Genomic DNA, 25,249 nt, shown 5'->3' with positions numbered 1-25,249 from the left:
TTTTGTATTCAATTTCCCTTGCAATAAATGATAACATTCTATTAACTTTCCTAATTACTTGCTGTATCTGCATTCTGATGTTTTGTGATTCATGCATTAGAACACCGAGCTTTGCAATCTCTCACCATTTAGATAAGATGCTTTTTTATTCTCCTTATCAAAATTGACAATTTAACTTTTTCTCCACATTACCCTTTGCCAGACTTCTGCTTATTCACTTTAACCTATTTTTTTTTTGCAGCCTGAAAATGCCAAAGTTCTGTCACCACCAACAACAGAACATAAAGATGGTCCTTGGGACTCAGAGCTCATTAGCTCAGCTGTGATGAATGGACCAATTTGAAATGTAACTTTTATCTCAATGCAGAATTACAGAATCCCTACAGTGCTGAAGGAGGCCATTTGGCCCATCAAGCCAGCACCACCAACAATCCCACCTTGGCCCCATCCCAGTAACTCCATGTATTTACCCTGCTAGGCCCCCTAACACCAAGAGTCGATTTAGCATGGTCAATCAACTTATCCCGCGCATCTTTGGAATATATGGAGCTGCTTTATGCAACTCTTTTGATTTTATTTTTGGGGAGTAGCTGGTCTTGGTTTAATCATGACATTCTTTAATTTATTTGAATAGAATCATGGCAGCCAGTTTAGATATGCTGCAATGGTGATTTAAATTGGTTAGTGAATTAAATGAACATCCAAAGGGTTGGTCCGACTAGGTTTGTATCCATTGGAATTTAGAAGATTAAGAGGTGATTTGATCGAAACATCTAAGATCCTGAAGGGTCTTGACAACGTGAACGTGGAAAGGATGTTTCTTCTTCTGGGAGAATCTGGAACTAGTGGTCACTGTTTGAAAATTAGGAGTCGTCCATTTAGGACAGGGATGAGAAGAATTTACCTCTCAAATGGCTGGGAGTCTTTGGGACTCTTCCTCAAAAACCGGTTTAAGGGTTGTGAATCAGTGAAATTCCCTGCCCAGTGAGGCAGTTGAGGCCAACTCATTGAATGTTTTTAAGGCCAAGATAGATAATTTTTTGAACAATAAAGGAACTAAGGGTTATGGTTGAGCGGGTGGGTAAGTGGAGCTGAGTCCATGAAAAGATCAGCCATGGTCTTATTGAATGGCGGGCAGGCTCAAGGAGCCAAATGGCCTAAAAGTTCTCATGTTCTTTTGTTCAAAGGCATGGTCAGTGAATTCTTTAGATCCAAAGGGTAGACAGATTTTTGACTAACAAAGAGAATCTTTGTAGATAGACAGGATAGTAGGGGCTACAATTGGATCTGCCATAATCTTATTAAATGGATAGCTAGATACCGTTAATAATTGGTATGTTCCTATTTGTGCATTTGCATGTCTGAACTAAGTCTCCTCTAACTGATCAAATAAACTGTCCTTCAACTGCCACATTTTTTGGTGTGTTTTTTTTAATATTCATTTGTGGGACATGGGCCTCGTTAGCTGGCTGGCATTTATTGCCCATCTCTAATTGCCTGAGGGTAGTTGAGAGTCAACCACATTGCTGTGGCTCTGGAGTCACATGTAGCTAAGGATGGCACATTTCCTTTCTAAAGAACATTCATGAAGCAGATGGGTTTTTCCGACAATGGTAGTTCCAGATTTTTTTAATCGAATTCAAATTCCACCATCAGCGGTAGTAAGATTGGAACCCCTGAACATGAGCTGAGTTTCTGGATTAGTAGTCCGGCGATACTACCACTAGGCCATCATTTCCCTGTATATACTTACATATAACATGATGTGTATCTGATGAAAATGAATTGTGCACTGTTTTTAAACCAAAGCCTCAATAAAAAGTGAAACAAGGTCGCTGTTCAGACGGGAAATTTCTTGGCCCCAAATTGTGGCGATGGCAGTTGGTTTTCGCTGCTCAAAGCTTGTTACCATAGCGACAGTAAACAGGCGCGTGCTCACCTCCAGCGCCTCGGCCTCAGTGGGGAAGCTCCAGTCGCAAATATGGTGGTCTTCTTACAGTTCGCAGATCCTGAGTTGAAACACTACATCAAATCGCACTCACTTCCGCAGATTCATGAGGTAATTCGTTCCTTTTTTTTCTCTACAAGAAATTCGCTTGTTTCTCTTGCGTTCAGACGGATAGAAAACATGCTGGAACCTCAATGAAGCCAAAGCAAACGGAATGAAATCACTGCAGAAAGTTTGTCCAAACCGTTAAACAAACGTTCAAATTATGTTGCCTCCATTTTCCCGTCCGCAGTTCTTGTTTCTGCCATTCTGGCAAGTTTAATTAAAATTGTTATTAGTTTCAAACTTGCGCACTTAAAATAAAGGACTTGCATTTATATTGTGCCGTCCACGACCGCAGAACCACCTTTACCTGAAGAAGTGCTCGGTTGCAATCACTGGTGACCAAGGACTTACAAGCAAATAATGGTTTATCAGGTACAGTGAGCAGCTCTTATATGCTTTCACTCTGCCCACATTCTAGGGAGAACTCTGGGGCTTCTAACATGTGACCCTTTAATGTCAACGCATGACCAATCAGTCTATATCTTCCCTGTTTAACAGAAACAACTGATGGTACTGAGATTTAACACTGTGCACTAAAACTGTGTGCATAGTGGGCATCGTCCAAGGTCACCATGTAGCTATTTGGATGCAGAGCATGGCGGTGTATATTGCCAACTGGTCATGACCACATGTGGTCTGAACGTTTGACTAGATATGTTCAGGGGCTGAGTCTATTGCCATTACAAGCTTTTCCCTCTTAATTGGCATTCCATGAAGATATCACTCACATTGTTTTGATATTGGGCTGCGTGAGAGCCTTACCAGTAGGAGTTGTGCTCCTGGTGTGTCTGGAGAACAGTTGCTGAGCTGATGAGGATAGAGACACTGCCTTGGCAAGTTTTGCAGCCTAAGGAGTGCAGCAGAGTAATTTGTAAGATTTCAAGCACATTTTTCTACTAGGTGTTTCGCTGAGCATGCCACTCATCCCGCCAGGTCATTGGACTGTGGGTATAGGGGACTGATTGTAAAAAGCTGGAAGTCCCATGTGTGTACTAAGTGTGATGATAGTAGTGCAATTGATATAAATATACATATATTTAAGAGGAATATTTAAAATTCAGCTTTATGTTACTGATGATTGGTATGTTGGAGGGAATACAGGAGCAAGTCAATCTTTGACGGTGAGAGATGAGGAGATATATAGTTGGGAAGGAGTATTGCCAGAAAAGTGGACTTAGTGGTGGAGGGAATGATATTCCGTCAAGTAAGGTAAGGTTGGAGAGTCCGGTGAAAAGTGGTGAAGTGGTGATAGGAGTAATAGAGAAATTACGTTCTTCAGGGGTACAGGTAATCCTGGGTAACCATATAGCTGGATCACAGGTGGAAGTGATACCTACTGTCGTTGAAAGGCCAGTGGAAAGTCAAACAACTGAGCTGATGCAGGAAGATTACAGCTCAGCCGCCAACATCATTATTCCTATAAAACCCATCTCCAAACTCTGTGGCCTGGGATTTGGCTCCTCCCTCTGCTACTTTAACCTGAACTTCTAACCCACAGACCACAATCAGTAAGGATAGACAACAGTACCTCCTCCACAATCGGTGCCCCATAAGGCCATGTCCTCAACCCCTTACCATACTCCTTATACACCTATGATTATGTGCCGAAATTCACCTCCAACTTGATTTTCAAGTTTGCTGATGACACCATCGTAGTGGATCAGATCTCAAACAATGACAAGATGGGGTACAGGAAAGAGAGCATCTGGTGAACTGGTGCAACAGCAGTAATCTCTCCCTCAATGTCAACAAAACAAAGGAGATGGTCATCGACTTCAGGAAGCATAGTGGAGGACATGCCCCTGTCTACAGCAATGAGGGTGAAATAGAAATAGTCGAAAACTTCAAGTTTTTTAGGCATCCAAATCACCAATAACCTGTCCTGGTCCCCCATGCTGATACTATAGTTAAGAAAGCCCACCAATGCTTCTACTTTGTCACAAGACATTCCAGGCTGTTAGCTGAGTTCTGCAGTCAAATGCTGTTAAGACTCAGAACAGTCTGAAGACAAGACAGCTTCCCAAAACCCCAGAGAGACCCTGGTCCAGCCCCCTACAACAGCAGGTTTTCACCCTTCAGGAAAACAAAATCTTGTCTTCAGCTCATCAACAGAATTTTCAAAACAACAAGAAGAAAGGGAAAACACTTCTTTTTACCTTGCTGTTTCTTCTAAAACTAAAAACTCAAACCTGCAGCTCCAAACTGAAAATGGAATCACTGTCATCTGAACTGCCCACAATTTTTTTTCTCCTCCCAACAATGACATCACCTAAGGCTGAGATAATGAATTTTTTAAAACTCTTAAAGGTACACTAACATCACAGTGGTCAAAAGTACGTTAGCAGTCAAAACCCTAACATTATTGGAGGCAGTAGATATGGGGATATATCTGTCTGAAACATTAACAGAATTTTAATTTTTTTTTAGTGCGGAAGCATTAGTGGAGTACAGAAAGTGCAGGATGAAGCTTAAGAAATCAATTAGGAGAGCAAATAGGGGATATAAGAAAGCTCTGGCTGGTAAAAGTCGGGAAAATCCTAAGATATTCCAAAAGTATATCAATGGGAAGAGGATAACCAGTGAAAGAGTAGGGTCCATTAGGGACCAAGTGGTAAATCTATGGCTGGAGGCAAGGACATTGGTAGAGTGTTAAATGAAAATTTCACTTCTGTCTTTACCCATGTGAATGAAGAGACAGTTATGGAACTCGGGGAGAGAGACTGTGAGGCTCTAGAGAAAATTATCATGCGAGTGACAAAATATTGGAGGTATTAACAGGCTTAAAAGTGGACATATCTTCAGGTCTGGATGAATTGTGTCCCAGGCTACTGTAACAGTAAGAAGTCTCCAACACCAGGTTAAAGTCCAACAGGTTTATTTGATAGCACAAGCTTTCAGAATGCTGCTCCTTCATTAGGTAAGTGGGAGTTGGGTTCACAAACAGGACACATGTAGACACAAACTCAATTACAAGGTAATGGTTGGAATGCAATTCTTAACAGGTAATCAAGCCAGGACAGTTAGATTTTGCAAGCCCAGGAAAGTCGTGGGGGTTACAGATAATGTGACATGTTGTGAGACTTCTTACTGTGCCTATCCCAGTCCAACGCCAGCATCTCCATATCCAGGCTGTTGTGGGAAGCAAGGGAGGAAATTGCAGAGGCTCTGACCCAAACTTTTAATTCCTCCCTGGCCACAGGGAGGTACCAGAGGACTGAAAAGAACAGCTAATGGTTCCACTATTTAAGAAAGGTGGTAGACACAAGCCAAGAAACTTCAGACCAATGAGTCTCATGTCTGTGGTTGGGAAACTACTGGAGAAGATTCTGAAGGAGAGAATCTGTCTCCATTTGGAGAGGCAAGGTTTGATCAGGGATTGTCAGCATGATTTTGTCAGAGAGAGGTCATGCCTAACAAATTTGATTGAAGTTTTGAGCATGTAGTAAAGTGTGTGGATGAGGGTAGTGCAGTTGATGTAGTTTACATGGATTTCAGCAAGCTTTGACAGAGTCCTACATGGGAGACTTAGTAAGAAGGCTAATGCATATGGGATACAGAGTGATCTGTTAAAGTGGATTCGTAATTGGTTTCGTGGTAGGACGCAGAGAGTGGTGACAGGTGGCTACTTTAGCAACTGGAGGCCAGTGACCAGTAGCGTATCACAGCTGGGACCATATTGTTCATCATTTATACAAATGACATAGATGACTTTGTGGGAGGGATTGGATCAATAAGTTTGCTGATGGCACAAAGATTGGCCGCGTGGTTAACAGTGAGATTGAGTGTCTTGGTTACAGGAAGATAATCCAAGGAAGATATGTGTCAGGAAGATATAGATGAGATGGTCAAATGAGCGGATAAGTGGCAGATGGAATTTACCCCTGAGGTGATGGAAGGAGCACTTTGGAAGGAGTAATTTGACAAAGTATACTAGATATGACACTGGGAAGTTCCAAAGCGCAAAGGGACCTTGGCATGTTAGTCCATAGATCTCTGAAGGCAGAAAGGCAGTTTAATAGTGTGGTGAAAAAGGCATATGGCACATTCATCTTTATCAATCGGGATATTGATTACAAAAGCAGAGGTATCATGATGGAGTTGTACAGAACTTTGGTGAGGACACAGCTGGAGTACTGTGTGCAGGTCCGGTTGCCACATTACAGAAAGGACATGAACGCAGTGGAGGGGGTGCAGAGGTGATTCACCACGATGTTGCCTGTTATAAAGAGAGGTTGTTTTCTCTGGAGCAGAGAAGAATGAGGGGCAATCTGATTGAGATGTTCAAGATCATGCAGGGCATGGACAGGGTGGATAGGGAGCAGCTATTCCCCTTAGTTGAAGAGTCAGTTACAAGGGAACACAAGTTAAAAGTGAGGGATTAGGAGATTTAGGGAGGACTTGAGGTAAGATTGTTTTATTCAGAGAGTGGTGATGGTCTGGAATGCACTGCCTGGGAGGGTGGTGGAGGCGGGATGCTTCGCATCCTTTAAAAAGTACCTGGATGAGCACTTGCCAAACCATAGCATTCAAGGCTATAGGCCAGATGCTGGCAACTGGGATTAGGTGGGCAGGTCAGGGTCTTTCATGCATCAGTGCAGACTCGATGGGCCAAAGGGCCACTTCTGCACTGTAGGATTCTGTGATTCTACAACATGTTGAAAGAAAGTACCAATTGAGTGTTTATGTTGATAATTGGTCTTGTGGGATAATGTTCACTTTACAAAAAATGTAACAGAAAAGCGACTGAGAATTGATTTGGCCAGCTTTAAATAAATGCTGGAAAACAAGGAGGTTTCAAAGCTAAACTGGGTTGATGCAAATCTCCAATCATCTGATTGTTTTATTATTGGAGGTGCAGGTACCTATAAATTACATGGCGAAAAGCTGCAGCATGCTACGGTGCAGAGAGACCTGGGGGTCCTTGTGCATGAGTCGCAAAAACCCAGCCTGCAGGTGCAGCAGGTGGTCAGGAAGGCGAATGGGATGCTGGCCTTCATAGCGAGGGGGATTGAATATAAAAGCAGGGAGGTCTTGCTGCAACTGTACAGGGCACTGGTGAGGCCACAGCTGGAGTACTGCGTGCAGTTTTGGTCGCCGCACTTGCGCAAGGATATTTTGGCCTTGGAGGGAGTGCAGAGGAGTTTCACTAGGCTGATACCGGAGTTGAGGGGGTTGAGCTATGGGGAGAGGCTGAATAAACTAGGCTTGTACTCGTTAGAGTTTAGAAGGATGAGGGGAGATCTCATTGAGACGTTCAAGATGATGAATGGGATGGATAGGGTAGAGGTGGAGAGGTTCTTCCTGCTCAGAAAGGACAGTAGGACTAGAGGGCACAGCCTCAAGATAAGGGGGGGGGCAGTTTAGAACGGAGTTGAGGAGGAACTTCTTTACTCAGAGGGTGGTGAATCTCTGGAATTCTCTGCCTGTTGAAGTGGTGGAGGCTGCTTCGCTAAATATATTTAAGACGTGGGTAGATAGGTTTTTGATAGGCAAGGGGATTAAGGGTTATGGGGAGAAGGCGGGAAAGTGGAACTGAGCCACTTCAGATCAGCCATGATCTTATTGAATGGCGGGGCAGGCTCGAAGGGCTAGATGGCCTACTCCTGCTCCTATTTCTTATGTTCTTATGTTCTTAAATTGTTGAGATACTGGAGGATGATTACATAAAGTTAATTTGAAGAAAGAGAAAGGGGAATCTGTTACAATGTAACCAATGGCAACATGCATTGTTAATCAAGGATTGTTTAACGGCTGCTGAAAGGCATTTCGAGGGGGATCTGCCTACTGAGGTAATATGGGCTGAAGTTAGAAATAGGAAAGGAGCGGTCACGTTGTTAGGAGTTTTCTATAGGCCCCCAAATAGTAATAGAGATGTGGAGGAGGACATGGCAAAGCAGATTATGGATAGGTATGGAGGTCACAGCGTAGTTATCATGGGTGACTTTAACTTTCCAAATATTGATTGGAACCTTTATAGGTCGAATAGATCAGATGGGGCACTTTTTGTACAGTGCGTGCAGGAGGGTTTCTTTTCACAATATGTGGATAAGCCTACAAGAGGTGGGGCTACATTGGACTTAGTACTGGGTAATGAACTGGGCCAAGTGCTAGATTTGTTTGTGGGAGAGCACTTCGGAGATAGTGACAACAATTTGGTGTCCTTCATTATTGCAATGGAGAGGGATAGGGTCACATGGCAGGGAAAGTTTTTTAATTGGGGCAGGGGTAATTATGATGCAATTAGGCAAGAATTAGGGAGCATAATATGGGAACAGAAACTGTCAGGTAAGGAACAAATACTGTGTGTCCTTGATAGGTATGTCCCTGTCAGGCAGGGAGGAAATGGCCAACTAAGGGAACCATGGTTCACAAAGGAGGTTGAATGTCTTGTCAAGAGGAAAAGGGAAATGTACGTAAGGAAGAAAAAACAAGGTTCATTTGGGTCGCTTGAGGGTTACGAGGTAGCTAGGAATGAGTTAAAAAAAGAGCTTAGGAGAGCGAGGAGGGAGCATGAGAAGTCCTTGGTGGGTTGGATAAAGGAAAACCCCAAGGCTTTTTACTCTTACATGAGAAATAAAAGAATGACCAATGTGAGGTTAGGGTCAGTCAAGGATAGTAGTGGGAACTTGTGCATGGAGTCAGAAGAGATAGGTGAGGCATTGAATGAATACTTTTCTTCAGTGTTCACTAAGGAGAGGGACCATGTTTTTGAGGATGAGAGTGTGATACAGACTGATAGGATGGAGGAGGTAGATGTTTGAAAAACCTGAGGGTTGATAAGTCCCCTGGGCCAGATGGGATACATTCTAGGATACTTTGGGAGGCAAGGGATGAGATTGCGGAGCCTTTAGCTTTGATCTTTGGGTCTTCACTGTCCACGGGGATTGTGTCAGAGAGTAGAGAGTGGCAAATGTTGTTCCTCTTTTCAAGAAAGGAAATAGGAATGATCCTGGTAATTATAGGCCAATTAGTCTTAGTTCGGTGGTCGGTAAAGTAATGGAAAGGGTCCTGAGGGTTGGGATTTATGACCATTTGGAAAGATGCAGCTTAATCCGGGATAGTCAGCACGGATTCGTGAGGGGTAGGTCTTGCCTCACAAATTTGAATTCTTTGAGGAGGTAATCAAGTGTGTAGACGAAGGTAGAGCAGTTGATATTATATACGTGGATTTTAGTAAGGCATTTGATAAGGTTCCCCATGGTAGGCTCATGAAGAAAATCAGGAGGTGTGGGATAGAAGGAAATTTGGCTGTTTGGATAAGTAACTGGCTATCTCACAGAAGTCAGTGGGTGGTGGTGGAGGGAAAATTTTCAGACTGGAGGCCACTTACCAGTGGTATACCACAGGGATCAGTGCTGGGTCCTCTGCTATTTGGAATTTTTATCATTGACAATGGCAGGATTCTGAGGAATGTGGAGGAACAGAGAGATCTTGGGGTTCATATCCACAGATCTCTGAAGGTTAGCACTCAAGTGGATAGAGCCGTGAAGAAGGCTTATACTGTGTTAGCGTTTGTTAACAGAAGGTTTGAGTAAGAGTCGTGGGGTTATGCTGCAACTATTATACAGGACCTTGGTGAGACCACATTTGGAATATTGTGTGCAGTTCTGGTCACCTCACTATAAGGAGGATGTGGAAGCATTGGAGAAAGTGCAGAGGAGATTTACCAGGATGCAGCCTGGTTTGGAGGATATGTCTTATGAAGAAAGGTTGAGGGAGCTGGGGCTTTTCTCTTTAGAGCGGAAGAGGATGAGAGGTGACTCAATAGAAATTTATAAGATCATGAGGGGGATCGATAGAGTGGACATTCAGAGACTATTTCCTCAGGTGGATGTATCTGTTACTGGTGGGAGATAGAGGAGGGATGTCTGAGGTAGATTCTTTACTCAGAGAGTGGTTGGGGTGTGGAATGGACTGCCTGCTGTGATAGTAGAATCGGACATTTTAGGAAATTTCAAGCGGTTATTGGATAGGCACATGGAACACACCAGAATGATTGGAAGTGGGATAGCTTGATCTTGGGTTTGGACTTAGCTTGGCACAACATCAAGGGCCAAAGGGCCAGTTCTGTGCTGTACTGTTCTATGTTCTATGCTGTGATGGTCAGCTGACCCAGTAGAAATAGGAAGCAGATAGGGATTGGTGGGGGCATTTTTGGCCGAGGGTATGGGCCAAGTGGTTGTGTAACAAAGGATCTTTATTAAATTGTTATTTTGAAAAGTTTTTTTTGTTCATTCTTGCTTGCTATTGCAGGATTCTTACTGCTGGATGAATATGTATGCTTGTACCTTTTTAGATTTTTCCAATAATCTCTCACCATAGTGGATGTATCACTCTTTTCCAAAACTTGGCCCAGTTGTCTGCCATGTTTTTGTCAAGCAGGCCTATGCAGCCAAGTCCTTGTGCCATACTGCCAACTCTTGATATCATGTAAAAATGTTGGGTTCCAATCACTGGCAACCAAGGACAATAGTTTATTAAATACTCTGAGCATCTCTTGCATGCTTCCGTCCTACAGGTGATCCTGGGAGAAACCAGGATCCTGGGAGAAGTCCCGTGCTTCCAACTTTCAGTAGCCACATCATCATGTGACCACTTGGTCTACGTAAAGTACTTTTGAAATGTAGCCACTGTTGTACTAGTAAGAAAAGAGCAGACTGTTGGTAAATTGCAAGATCCCACAAATAGCATTGTTATAATAACTGGCTAACCATTTTTTCTTGGTGATGTTGGTTGAGGGATAAATATTGGCCAGAGAAGCAGAAGCAATTCCAGCTCTTCTTCAAATGGGATGTTTCACATTCACCTGAGAGGACAAATGGGGCTTTCATTTAATGTATCATCTGAAAGACAGCCTTTGACAATGCTGTACACGGAGTAATACACTTGCATGAGTATAGTCTAGATTTGGTGCTCACCTCTTTGGGGTTGGATTTCAACCTTCAATTTTTAAATTAAAATAATCTCTTTTGGATTAAAGTGTTTACTTCGCAGCAATTCTAAAGCAGTAATTAAATAAACATGTAATAGTTTGGTAGAACAGAATTTGGGTATTACTGAAAACGATGCATGTCAAAGCTTTTCATCTTGCACTCAGCCAATGTAAAAGGAACAACAATTATGCTTCATGAGATTGGAATTGGTTGGCAAGTGGACTCTGATTGATAGAGGCATTGCCATGGAGAATGCACCAATCAGCTGATGACTCACAATTAACTGCCAATCTTTGTTTCAATTTAAACCAAGCAAGATGTCTCAGAGCGGTCCAGGTATTTGCCCTGGGGAATGAACCAGGCAGTGGCTGTCGCTTACTTTGTTTAGCTGAAACAGTGCACCTGTTTCAACTATACAAAAATCAGCAGCAGCCATTCTCTAGTCATGCCCCGGAATAATGCCTTGACCAATCTCAGGCAATTTGCCTGGTTTGAATTTAATGAAACTTGGCAGTTAACTGATCGTTATCAGTTGCTTCATGCATTCTCCATGGCAATACTTCTACCAATCAGAGTCATTTCTAATTAACAGTGGTGGTCAGAATATTTCAGTCACGTATCTTGATCTCCCACTAGAGACCCATCTTTTTGCAGTTATCCGATATAACTGCTAGTTGATTGCAATTACTTTATGAAAGAATTTCAAGTGCTTCTTGGATCAGAGGATTGCATTTGAAAAAATGTAATCCCAAGCATGTTTTATGTGGAAGCTTGATTTACTACCAACACATGGTGACAATTTTCAAAAATGCGAGCATTGTGTGTTGACTTATTGTGATGAAAATAATACACAGTATGGACTTTTGGCTAACAAAAAAGGTTTGCCAAATTCAAACTTGAGATAGCTCAGTCACAGTTTGCAAAACTTCACTAATGAAGGTGCAGCCCTGGCCTGCTTACTTTCTTTCAGAAGTGATATATTTCCAGCGTTCCTTTGTTTTTTAATTAAAATGCATTTATTTAAATTAGAAAAAGGAATATTTTCAAAATCATGCTGCAAATCGAGCTTGGCGATGCCAAATATTGTGCAGTGACCTTGTCAAGTCACTAAATGCTTAGATTTGTGCACAGTTCTTTGTGTGGATATAAATAATTTGAGATTCTCTGAACAGAAAACATTCCCTACTGCAAGACCAAACAAAGCCCACCTAAATTACAGAAAAGCTGCATGACTCATCTTAATTTGTTATTTATTTAATATTTTTGTCTTTTAATAGGCATTGCTTATAGGATTATTTATTCAGTGTCCTGATGATCCATTATTATTTTTGGAAGAGAAAATTAAAGAACTACAAAACCAAATGAAATATCAACGTTTGCTTCCGTGAGTATTGTAAGGTCCTAACTATGTTAGAGGTTGTGGGTTTTAACAAAAAGAAAAGAATGTGGCTTGCACATGTAGATTCAAACTAACAACAAAAGATTTATTCCAGGAGGTCTTGTACAGAGTACAAACTGAAAGTTTAGCAACATCCTAATGACATCATTATCAAGTCAAGCCTTAAGGCATTATTACAACCCTTTTAAATATATGACATCCCTCCCTCTTTACATCTGTGATCATGACAACAAGTTACTACAATCTTATACATAGGACCATTAATACTCTAGTACTATGGATCATTAATCATTATACACAATCAATAAGAAAGTCGATCAGAAGGATGTCTATTCCTCTTTGGTTGTATATGACATTCTGAAAATTGGCTGTCTTGACCCTAGAAGTATGATCTGCAATTTCAGTAGACACCTCTTGGAACTAATTCTCCAGCATTCTCACATGGTACAGTAGCAAAGACACAGTCATCAGGTAACTCAAATTCAACTAAGTCTTTGCAGTAGTATTCACAACACTGGGAACTAAAGAAATTGATATTTCTGGAGATGATTCTGAGAAATGATTTCAGGATGATAACAATTGATCAGTATGGCATCACCAAACTAGTTTATCCTATTAATTTGAACCGTGCAAGAAATTGGACCAGTTTTTGCTAAAACTGTCTGGTACCCATTTCTTACTCATGGCATAATTTTGTGCTAACACTGGATCTTGTTTTTGAAATGAGTGTTGTTTTGCCCTCACTTCTCATCCAGCAACTTGAATTGTTGTTGACGATCTACTATTTCTGCTGTTTCTGAAGCTAATAACAAATCAAACATAGTTCTCAACTTTCTCTATAAGTAATGCAGGTGAACTTTGGGTAGTCTCATGAGTAGCATTTTTGTAAGCTGCCAAAAAGCTATTCATACGATGTGATAATGAACCTTGTTCTCTTGAAGCTTTGAAAAAATGGTTTAAGGTGTTGTAATCCAGGTCAGAAGCTCCAAGATGTTTTATGAAGACAGCATAGGCCATAAGTTTTGCACTTTGAATTTTGGATAAGTATAAGGTATTTCACTCCAGGTATGATTCAGATGAGCCACTAGGGAGCTTTTATCAAACAAAGTTTATTTAAGAATACCTTGAACACATAGAAAGAAAATTAGCAATAACTTTTATGAGTTACAAACAAGAAAAAACCCATGATATTGTATAAACCTTAATAGGGGCACAGCCTGCCCTTGCCCCCAACCACCCGGGGGCCTCAATAGCTTCCGATCCCACAGGTGAGACCATCACTTTTTGCCCCTGTTGTTGGGGACTATACGTGATTCTCACCAGTGAGGACCTCCACCAGCAAGGCTGTTTAGACAAGTGAGCTTTTATTCACTGGAGCCTGTAATTAGAATATCATCTGATATCTTTAAAATCTGATCCACCAATGTCTGTCTGGATTAGGGTTGGTGTAGATGTTATTCCAAAAGGCAATCTTTTATAAGTAACAATGGTAAGCAACGTTTGCGATTCAGTGGCTACATGAATCTGTAAATATGCCTGTTAAATATCAATCTTGCTGAATTTCTATCCACCTGATAATCCAGCAACCAAATCTTCAATTAAAGGAAATGGATAGTGATCAGTGCACAGCAGCGGCTTTATGCATGTTTTAAAATCATCACAGTTACAAAGTTAGCAGTCTGGTTTCTTGACAGCTACAAAGGGGGGGTAGTCCAGTCACTCATTGTAACCAACTCAAATACACCAATGTTAACAAGTCATATTCTTCTTCGATCTTGGGGTGAATTGCATATGGCACCGTTCTTGCTTTGAGACTTTTTCGTAGATTATTAGACTTTATCTTGAGTTCCACTTGAACTCCTTCCATTGAGCCAAATGTTTATTCAAAAACAACCTTGTATTTATCCAGGTAGCTCTCTTTGGCATCATCCAAATTGATCTTCTCCAACTATGATCTCCCAAATAGAACTGGAAAATTACCAGAAACCACATGGAGAGGCAACCTCATTGTTTTCCCACTCAATTTATATTGACCATGATATAAGCTTTTGAATATACAATCTTTATCCTGTTATATTGTTAAAATCACATCAACTGATTTTAAAGGAAGATGCTTCAACTTTTATTGGTGTGTAGTTTCAGGAATTAAAGACATAGTAGCACCAGTGTCAACCTCTATTCTAATAGATTGCTTAATTTTGGAATCACTCAGAATCTGTGTGATTCACCCTGTATGGATAAGATATTCAGTTAGAGCTCTTCATCATATTTCTGGATATTCTCTTCTTCACAGTCATAATTCTTCCATGTTGCAAATTATTTTTGTAGAATTCAACTTGTTCTTCTTGAGGTATCCAGATTCTTCTTCTGAATATTCTTTTCAAGGGAAGCTGGTCTAGCCCAACAAGCTTTTGCAATGTGACTCATTTGCCAAATTCTTGCATTGGCTATCCTTGTTCCAGCGTTCACTCGCGAAGAGACTTCTTTTGGCACATCTGTGAATGCTGCTGATTTTACTCCTAATGGGCAGTTCCTAATTTGTGGATCTTCATTCCTGCACCAAATTGTGAAGCCTCTTTAGCAGCCAGTTTTGCAATTTCTACTGCTGTCTTTAAAGTCAGAGCATGTTCAGTAAGAAATCTTTGGATGGCCTCATTTTGGAGATCACAAATTGGACGATCTCAAAGAGTATATTATAATGACTCACCATACTCACAATGTTGTGCCAGCTTTTTTAATGTTGTCACAAACTGAGCAATGTGTTCACCTTCCACTTGATTCCTCCAGAGAATAATGCTGTTCAAGGATCTTTGTCAAGTCATCATAAGTTTTGGTTCCTGGCTTTGCTGTATGAACCAAATTCTGGAGCAAATTGAAGGTTTTACTTTCTATTGTACTAGAAAAGCTGGTACAAGCAACTTGTTTGCAATTTTATTCACTTGTACAAAGCATTGAAAATGCTCTACATGGGAAATTCCACGATTCATTTTCTTCATGAAAAGCCCTATAGATCCTGAGATTCGTGCCATTTCTCTTGCAGGCATTAGCAACTCAAGACTACCCAGTATTTTTTTTTACTGTCTTCCAGCACTCCCTTTATATCCCATGGAGACTGTTGACTTAATTTTTTTTCTCAAATGAACCCAGCCCTACAGTATTGCATCTCTTTTTTTCAAATATGCCTGATATTGCCTGGAATCTCATTGTTCTTTGATTGGGAAAAGAAAAGCTCCTCTTTTAAAACCACACAGAGAGCTTTTTTCTTACTTGATCTTCCTTCACTGCCACTTAAATATTTAATCATGTTGACTTTTCCCCAGCCTTCTAACATTTGAAATGTGAGGAGCCACATGATTATTTTCTTCTTTCTTGGATCTTTTCTTGATGTTTTTGTGAAACAAAATCCTGACTCATCGCCAGTTTTCTTCCTGTAGTCCTAATTATGTTAGAGGCTGTGTGTTAAACAGAAAGAAAAATAATGGTTTGCGCACGTAGATTCGAACTAATAGGAACAGATTTATTCCAGGAGATCTTGCCTGTATAGAGTACAAACTGAAAGTAAAACAGCAATCTGGCAACAGCCTAATGACATCACCATCAAATCATATGATCTGGTTTTAAGCATTAATGCAACCCTTTCAAATATAAAGTCAGACCTTAAGACATTTTTATTATCTATGCTATTAATAGGGGGCAGTTTGGTCCTGGTATGTAACTAAATTCCATTGGATGCACTCAATTAGTAGCTGACTATTCTAAGAAGCCTTTGACATTCTTGCATTTACCAAAATAATTAGAAATTTTATTTGACAGATACTTTTCTGCATACTGAAAAAAAAATCAGGCCCTTAAAGAATTATCAATGACCTGAATTTTGCAAAGAGTTGGCAGCGAGAATATACCCCCCTGCCAAGACAAAAGCATCTCTGATGCTGTATTATGCTCCAATGAGCGTCAAGTGGCATAAGGTGAGACTTCCACTCCTCACCAGACAAAGTCCTGCCTTGGAGCACTACCAGCTTATCTGATTAGTTGGCAGCCCTTCAGTACTTCCAGGCACCATGCCGCAGCGGAAGGGATTGGGATATTGAGCAGAGGCTGGATGGAGTAGGGAGGTCTGGAAGTCACTGTACCTTAAGAGGAGAGTGTCCCCCAGTCAGGACGGGGCTTCTGATGGAGACACTCCCCCTCTCCTGCCCCTTACTGTCTCAGATGCAACTATCTTTACTTACGCATTTCTACCTCTGAGCTGTCATCTATCCACTAACCTAAAAATTGAGCCACATGTGGCTCTTATGTGACCATTAAGTGGCCATTTAAGGGCCTTAACTGGGGCAAGGATTGGCTTCCCATTTGAGGCTCTGCCTGCCCGAGCATAAAATTGCTACTTGGTTGACGTGAGAGGGAACCCTGAGGGATTCACAACCATTCAATTTCAACCCCTCCAAATTTGTCCCTCAGTTTGGAAAATCCGCTAGTGAGGGAAGTGTAAATTCCTGACCAATGCACTTTGTTTTGGTTTTTTTAGCTTGTGAATGAATGTGACATTGTCGCAAAATTGAGAGATAATGGTGCTCATTAGCTTTATTGGATATTTATATTCATTTCATAAAATACTTATGTTTTGTTACAGGACAAAGGAAAGACACCTGGAGTTGAACTGGTGGGTGCTTTAAATCATCATTACAATATCTAATTGCAAATTGAGGACAGTTAACTTTCAACAATGCTCCAATTTATAATTTAACTATGAATGAGGTGTAAAATTTACACTATGTTTTACAAAATTTATTTGCAAGATGTTGAAAACAGTATTTTCAGAATTATAGGAAGTATAAAATAGTTTAGATTTTGCCATATCTCGAAGTGTTTATTCCATACATTACAAATCTATTCATTAAAAAGGTGTCATAACTTCAAATTTATAATGCCTCAGACTAATGACGTTATCTGGAACAAAATACTACGGATGTTGCACATCTGAAATTAAAAAACAAAAAGTGCTGTTCAAGCTGAGCAGCTGAGGCAGCATTTGTGGAGCCTAATGTCTTTTAGGGAAGGAAATCTGCCATCCTTATCTGGTCTGGCCTACACGTTACTCCATACCCACAGCAATGTGGTTGATTCTTAAATGCCCACTGAAGTGCGACTCAGTTCAAGGACAATTAGCAATGGGTAATATAATCACGTCCCACAAATGGATAAAAATAATCTAGTTCTTAATAACTTAGTATCTCCGAATAACATACTTCCCGTCCACCTCCTTTCTGCTAGTTGGCTCTCCCAATCGGCAACCTTCCTGCTCACTGGCTCCCATCTATTCACCAACCTTCATGCTTGCTGACTGACTCATTTATACCTTCTTTCACTGACCTTCCTACTTGTCAATCTTCCCTCTTATGACCCTCTAATAAATTTGTTAAAGAGAATTCCCCTTTTATAATACCATATTGACTTTGTCTGATCAAACTATGATTTTCTAAGTGCATTGTTAAGACTTCCTTAATAACAGGTTCCAGCTTTCTCCCGATGACTGATGACAGGCTTACTAATCTGTGGTGCCCTGTTTTCCTTTCCTGCCTCTCACAAATCGTAGAATCTACATTTTCTAATCATGCTAGAAAGTACGGAAGTTTTCAAAATCATAACCAGTGGATCCACAATCTCTTCAGAGTGAGGTTCAACTAATTTTACCTCAGAGAAGGCACCTCATTGGAACCAAAGATGTGTGGTTAGGTTGATTGGCCATGCTAAATTTGCCCCTTAGTGTCCCGAGATGAGGGATTAGTGGGTAAAATATGTAGGGATATGGGGATAGGGCCTGGGTGGGATTGTGGTCGGTGCAGACTCGATGGACCGAAGGGTCTCTTTCTGCACTGTAGGGTTCTATGATTCTATGATTCTAACTTTCTGGTGCTTTGTATTGGTGTTTCAATGATATGCACCATTGTGTTACTTTGATACTGCCCATTTCACCACAGTAAAGTTATACTAGTTAATTATGTAGTTGTGGAACATAAAGCAGGCAATATCTCAGATTGTCTTAACTTCATTAGTTGGAGAATACATTAGTTGGAGGTGATGAAATCTTTAAAAGAGTAAAAATTTGGATAAAAATAATGTTTAATTCCTTAACATTAGTTTTACACCCTGGTCTGCATCTTACAACTTGCATTCTTTTTGTTCAGATTGTTATTCTGTAAATTGGACTTTTAATATTTTATTCCTTTATTATTTAGGGATATGTTTATCACTGACGAATTCAAGCAACGTATGGCCAAAACGATAGGCAGTTATCTAAGTTATCTCTTTGATCTGGAGTCGGGTGAGGTGGTAAGCAGCTGATCACTTTTCTATTCCCTAGACCTGTTCATAGAAAAATAGGGTGAGTGTCAAATGACTATTTACGATTCAGTAGTAATTAAAATTTTTAATTTATGAATATTGAAACTACAAGTCAGTTGTATACATTACTTATCAGTAAAATGATGAGAAATATTTCACACTTGCCAGTTATAATATTTTTTGTGCACGATTAAGTGACTATAAACCACTATGCATGTGTGACATTCCTTATCTTTGTCCACCTCTTTGTGCTGTTAATCCTTTGTTGCCCTAGATTCATATTCTTATTTTTTGTCTCTGCTCATTAAGATGACATCATTAGACTTTTATACAGCCTTCTTAACCAGTCTGAACTGTAAAAGCCATAATGTATCTTAATTTAAAGTACACAGTTGTGTAATTTTTAAGATTTGTAATATTCAGGTTTTAATAAACTCTAATTCTAACCCCTGTGCCAAATGACAGCAAAATCTGGGGATGCAGGGGAATTAGAAGTAAAAATCACAATCATGTGCAACTCACCTACTTCCCATCAATTTCATATCCTGAACCATTTTAAAAAAGTTATAAGCAGCTTCTATCCTATTGGCTCAGGTAGTGACAGTCACATTAAAGTGCAAAAGTCATGATTTGAGACAAAATCACAGGTCACAGGACTCAAGTGCGGTACTAATTACACCCAGGGAAGTTGGCATAAAAGATAAATAAGACATTATTGAAAGATTTTCATGTAAACCAGGAGAAACAAGGAATCTCATCTGGACTCCAAAAGTAACTCTTGGACCTTCTCTGTTCCAGGTTTCCTTCCAGTGTAACCATCCCTTGTACTAGATTTTTGATTTTTATAGCAAAATCATTGTGCAAATATGGGTTTCTTTCTCATTCAGTATCTGAGACTATAGAAACCTTAGTAAAGTTATAGCGCAGAATGAAATCATTCATTTGGAGGGATTAGCGGAATAAATATCTGGGGTTACGGGGATTGGGCCTGGGTGGGATTGTTGTCAGTGCAGACACCTTGGGCCCAATGGCCGCCTTCTGCACTGTAGGGTTTCTAACATTCAGCCCATTGTGTCTGCGCCAGCTGAAAAAAAGGTAGCTGCCCATTCTAATCCCATCTTCTGGCACCTGGTGTGTCGCCTGATCTGTTGCTGTCTATCAGTCCATCAGCAGGTGACCGTTCCTGTGAGTCCCTGCTGGTGGCCATTGTTCTCTCTGCTCGCCAATCAAATGCCATTTCTATTATGCATTATGTTAATAAAGTATTTGTTAAAATGGCTTGGGTCTCGTGCAGCAATTTAACATAAGCCTGCCACTAGCCCTGCAAGCCTCACACTTACCTTGCATTCCTAGTTAAAATTAGAGCTCCGCATTTTCATAAAGTAGAATGTTTCTGTGCCAAACTAAAAAAAAATTTACCTTTGCAATTTATTTTTGCAGCTTGCTCCAGAATTGTATGAGAGAGCATATTTCTTTCATTCATACAGTTTATTGAGGAAGTGCTTTTGGTGAGTATTTTTGAAGGAACTATTTAATAGAAATGAAGAAAATCATCAGACTTGATTTCTGGTTCTTATAACTGAAAACAAAGTCACTAGAAAATATTAATCTCTTCCTTTATTGAGCAGAATCCTTTAGTGATACTGCCAGATTCATGAATATCCTTGCACAAGATTTTGATTTTGATAATGTTGATATGATTCTATTTTTAGTACATTATAAAGACTGACGTATCTCCTTTATTATAGTTCCATATGGTTAAATTTGTGATGAGGACAACAAAACAAATCACTCAGCTTTATTAATTTTACTTGTTAGAATTTAGCAGTCTTCAATTTCATCTATCTAACCAGCATTGTTGTTGCCATCCATGTTTAGAAGAAAGTGTGGTATCGATGAATATTCTATTGGCAACTGCGCGTGCAGATAAAATATTCATTATTAATTGGTGTAAAGAAGAAGAACCTGCATTTATTTAGCACTAATCCAAATTGCTTCTCTAGACTGAGGAGGAACAAAGGGGGGAGATTTTGTGCCCCCATTTTTGAGCAGTGCAATTGGGGGTGGGAGCAGGAAATCCTGCAAGAGTCCCAAAACGTGATTTGCTCCAGCAGGATTTCCCATTCCAATTGGCCCTGCCCGACACCAATAATGTAAAGAAAATTCCACCATTAAATGTTGGGATCCCGACTTGACTATATTTACATATAATTATCAGGCCTTTACGCCCGATAGTCCATTCCCATAAGATTTGGCATTCAAATCGGTGTGAGAAAATGACATGAATCATACACCTATGACTGTGATCAAATTCCCCTCCAACTTGATTTTTAAGTTTGCTGACAACACCACCGTGGAGACAGAGTACAGGAATGAGATAGAGAATCTGATGAACTAGTGTGGCAACAGTAATCTCTCCTTCAATGTCAACAAAATGAAGGAGATTGTCATTGACTTCAGGAAGCATGGAGGAGAACATTCTCCCATCTATATCAAAGGGGACGATGTGGGAAGGGTTGAGAGCTTCATGCTTTTAGGTGTCCTGATCACCAACAACCTGTCCTGGTCCCCCCATGCCGACGCGAGAGTTAAGAAAGCCCACCAACGCCTCTACTTTCTCAGAAGACTAAGGAAATTTGACATGTTAGTTACAACTCTCTCAAAAGAAAACATTCTTTCTGGGGATATCACAGCTTAGTATGGCTCCTGCTCTGCCCATGACTGCAAGAAACTGCAAAAGGTCATGAATATAGCCCAATCCATCACACAAACCAACTTCCCATCCATTCACTCTGTCTACACTTCCCACTGCCTCAGCAAAGCAGCCAGCATAATTAAGGACTCCACACACCCCAGACATTCTCTCTTCCATCTTCTTCCGTTGGGAAAAAGGTACAAAAGTCTGAGGTCATGTACGAACCGTGACCTCAAGAACAGTTTCTTCCCTGCTGCTGTCAAGACTTTTGAATGGACCTACCTTGCATTAAGTTGATCTTTCTCTACACCCTAGCTATGACTGTAACATTACATTCTGCACTCTCTCATTTCCTTCTCTTTGAACGCTCTGACTGTATGCTAATACATGTGGGAATAATACATCAAATCAAAGATATCATACAATATAATAAAGGCAACATACTGCGGAAGCTGGAATCTGAAACAAAAACAGAAAATGCTAGAAAATCTCAGCATCTGTGGAGCATCATTGACAAAGGGTTCCCCAGACTTGAAACGTTGGCTCTATTCCCTTTCCACAGATGCTGTCAGACCTGCTAAGATTTTCCAGTATTTTTTGTTTTTGTCTCCCACAGCCTGTACCTGGTGAGTCAGAGGAGTTCAGGTGAGCGTTTGGCTCAAGGGGGAGAGGGATGGTGTTCCATGGGACTGGAGTGGGACGGGTAAGTTTACCTTTTTAACTTCTTGTGTTGGGACATCTTTTAAAAATGGACCCTGATTTTTTACAACTGAAATTGCTGACGGGGTGAGCTTAATGAGAGCCTGCCCCAGCAATGTGACCTGATGAGCTACGTTCTTTCATTTTTTTTTCAGCTATGTGCCAAACAGTTTGGCAGGGAAAGCCATCTTTGTAGCTGGCAGTTTCTTTGTCATTTTCCCACCTAAGGTGCCACTTTATCTTTTTTTTGAGAAAATTCTGCCCTCAGACAAAGAAAGAAAGATTGGGGGAGGACAATAAAGGCATGAGTCAAAGAAGTTTACGGAAGATCTGAAATGAGCCAAGAGAGTTGAAGGAATTTGTGGATAGAATTCCAAAGAGTAGGACTTCGGCAACTGAACTAATGGTGAGGAGAAGGGAGAGGGAGATCACAAAAGTTTGAATCAAAGGTGTGGAGATTTCCAGAGGGAGGATTTGCAATCTGGAAAAACAGGGAAGGCTAAGGCAGTAGAGGAGTTTAAATGACAGGATGAACATTTTAAATTTTAGATGTCAGCCACAGTTTAACAGTAGCATTCGCACCTCTGAATCAGAAGGTTGTGCAATTCTGTTACCCGAACCATGGCAAGGCACAAGGTTTCACACATATGTGCTTCAGTAATGACATCTTTACTGAAATTTTCCACTTGCTACAACCATAACTGCAATCTCAGAACACGGCAAAAGCTTCAGTGCCAGTGGCTGTGAAAATGGCCATGGCTGGCTTTAAACTCTTATTTGTCTGGCTCCTTGTGACATTTCACTGTTTTTTATCCACTGTTATCTAAGGGGGATCACTCAGGTCCTCAACATTTCATTCTCTTCTGCCAGAGAGAAGTAGTGGAATGAATGTGCAGCTTTCCCTGTCTTGTACTTTTCAAATCCTGGATCCTCCTGTTCTAATGTCTCCAGGTTAAAGGGATCACAATGCTGCTGCCTTATAGTTCCAATATTGTGATATTGAAGTGCCTGATTGGTTCAAGTAGGTGCCTACTATCTCCTGCCCTTAAGAAAACTCACAGTGCTGCAGCTCCTCAGATCCCTGAAGTACACTCCAGGTAAGATGGGAGTGACAGGGCCAGGCTGGCAGTGCAAGGGTGCCTGGTGAGCACTGCCAGCGTGCCAGGCTGGTACTGTCCAAGGAGCAATCCTTTGCACCTGACCTCCTGTGGGGTGGGGGTGGGCTGCCTCAGGTCATATCAGAGAGGCTATCCTCTCTGGTCTGCGTTGAGGAGGATCATACGCGATCTCACCATTGAGCACCTTCATCAGAGAGGTCACAGAGGCATGGAAGCCTGGACAATTGCATCCAGGGCTCACTTGTAATATTTAAATTGTACCTTGAATAGTTAGTGACAGACAATATGGTTTTGCATGGGGATGATCATGTCCCACTGAGTTTTTTGAAGAGGTGACAAAATAATTGATGAGGATAGGCTATGGATATGGTTTATGTGGACTTTAGTAAGGTGTTTGACAAGATCCCATATGGCAGACTGGTACAAAAACTAAAATCAGATGGGATTCAGGGTGTACAGGCTAGATGGATACAGAACTGGCTTGGTCATAGAAGATAGAAAGTGGAAGGGTGATTTTCAGAACGGAAATCTGTAGCTAGTAGTGTTCCACAGGGATCAGTGCAGGGTCCTCTGTTGTTTGTGGTATATATAAATGATCTGGAGGAAAATATGCGTGGTCTGATTATTAAGTTTGTGGATGACACAAAGATTGGTGGAGTTGCTGACAGTGTCAGAGATTGTCAGAGGATACAACAGGATATATAGATAGATTGGAGACTTGGGCACAGAAATGGCAGATAGAGTTTAACTTGGACAAATAAAAAGTGATGCGCTTTGGAGGATCAAATTTAGGTGTGAATTATACTGTAAATGACAGAACCCTTAGGAACGTTATCATGCAAAGGAATCTGGACGTCAAGGTCCACTGTTCCCTAAAAGTGGCAATATAGGTATCTAAGGTAATTAAGAAGGCTTGCCTTCATTGGCTGGGGCATTGAGTACAAGATTTGGCAAATCATGTTGCAGCTGTCCAAAACCTTGGTTAGGCCACATTTGGAGTATTGCATACAGTCTGATCACCACACTACAGAAAGACGAGGAAGCTTTGGCGAGAGTTGCCTGGTCTTGAGGATGTTGGCTATGAGAAGAGGTTGAATAGACTGGGATTGTTTTCACTGGAAAGATGGAGGCTGAGGGGAAACATAATAGAGGTTTACAAAATTATGAGAGGCTTTTTCCCAGGTTGGAAATGTCAATTACAAGGGGGCACAGATTTAAGGTGAGAGGGGGAAAGTTTAAGGGAGATGTGGCATGGTGGCACAATGGTTAGCACTGCTGCTTCACAACGCCAGGATTCTGGGTTCAATTCTGGCCTTGGATAACTGTCTGTGTGGAGTTTTCTCCAGGTGCTCAGATTTCCTCCCACTGTTCAAAGGTATGTGAGTCAGCTGGATTGTTCATGCTGAATTGATCCTTCGTGTCAGGGGGATTAGCAGGGTAAATACATGGGCTTACAAGGATAGGGCCTTGATGGGATTATTGTCAGTGCAAGCTTGATGGACCAAATGGCCTCCTTCTGCACTGCTGGGATTCTATGCTTCTATGTTTTGGGAAAGTTTTTCACGGTGTGTGAGTGCTTGGAATGCGCTGTAGAGGAAGTGATGAAAGCAGGCATATTAGCAACATTTAAGGGGCATCTGGATGGGTACATGAATAGGAGGAGAATAGTAGCCTATATTCTGAATAAGAGCAGAAGGTTTTTTTTGTTTATTTAAGGCATCATGATTGACACAAGGTTGGAGGACTGAAGGGCCTGTTTCTGTGTTGTACTTTTCTTTGTCCTTTAATCAAACGCGTAACAACAATGCCTACTAATTCTATAATCATTCTATAATATTTTTGAAAGTTTGCATTCCTTACACCAGGTGTTGCAGTGCCACTTAATTATTCACAACATGTTGACATGTGTCAGTGATGATTTAGTGATAGCACTCTCACCTCTGAGTTCAAAGACTGTGGTTTCAAGTTCCATGTCAAAGACTTAAAGAAGGAATTTTAGGCCCCAGT

General features: G+C 40.9%; 1 protein-coding gene across 1 annotated transcript in view; it reads left to right on the top strand.

Annotated features, from left to right (window-relative positions):
• Positions 1–1,779: 1,779 nt before the first annotated feature.
• fbxl13 (F-box and leucine-rich repeat protein 13) overlaps positions 1,780–25,249 on the top strand; it is a 246,667-nt gene continuing 223,197 nt past the window's right edge. The window contains exons 1-5 of the mRNA XM_080207484.1: positions 1,780–2,059; positions 12,264–12,370; positions 17,019–17,048; positions 18,625–18,718; positions 20,171–20,238. Coding sequence (XP_080063610.1) covers positions 1,982–2,059; positions 12,264–12,370; positions 17,019–17,048; positions 18,625–18,718; positions 20,171–20,238 — 377 coding nt within the window. The 5' untranslated portion in view covers positions 1,780–1,981. The remainder of the gene's footprint in view (positions 2,060–12,263; positions 12,371–17,018; positions 17,049–18,624; positions 18,719–20,170; positions 20,239–25,249) is intronic.

This window comes from Carcharhinus amblyrhynchos, chromosome 19, assembly GCF_965287045.1.
Source record: "Carcharhinus amblyrhynchos chromosome 19, sCarAmb.v2.hapA, whole genome shotgun sequence".
NCBI lineage: Eukaryota > Metazoa > Chordata > Chondrichthyes > Carcharhiniformes > Carcharhinidae > Carcharhinus > Carcharhinus amblyrhynchos.
Note: the sequence above shows the minus strand (reverse complement) of the source record. Positions and strands in the feature narration are given on the sequence as shown.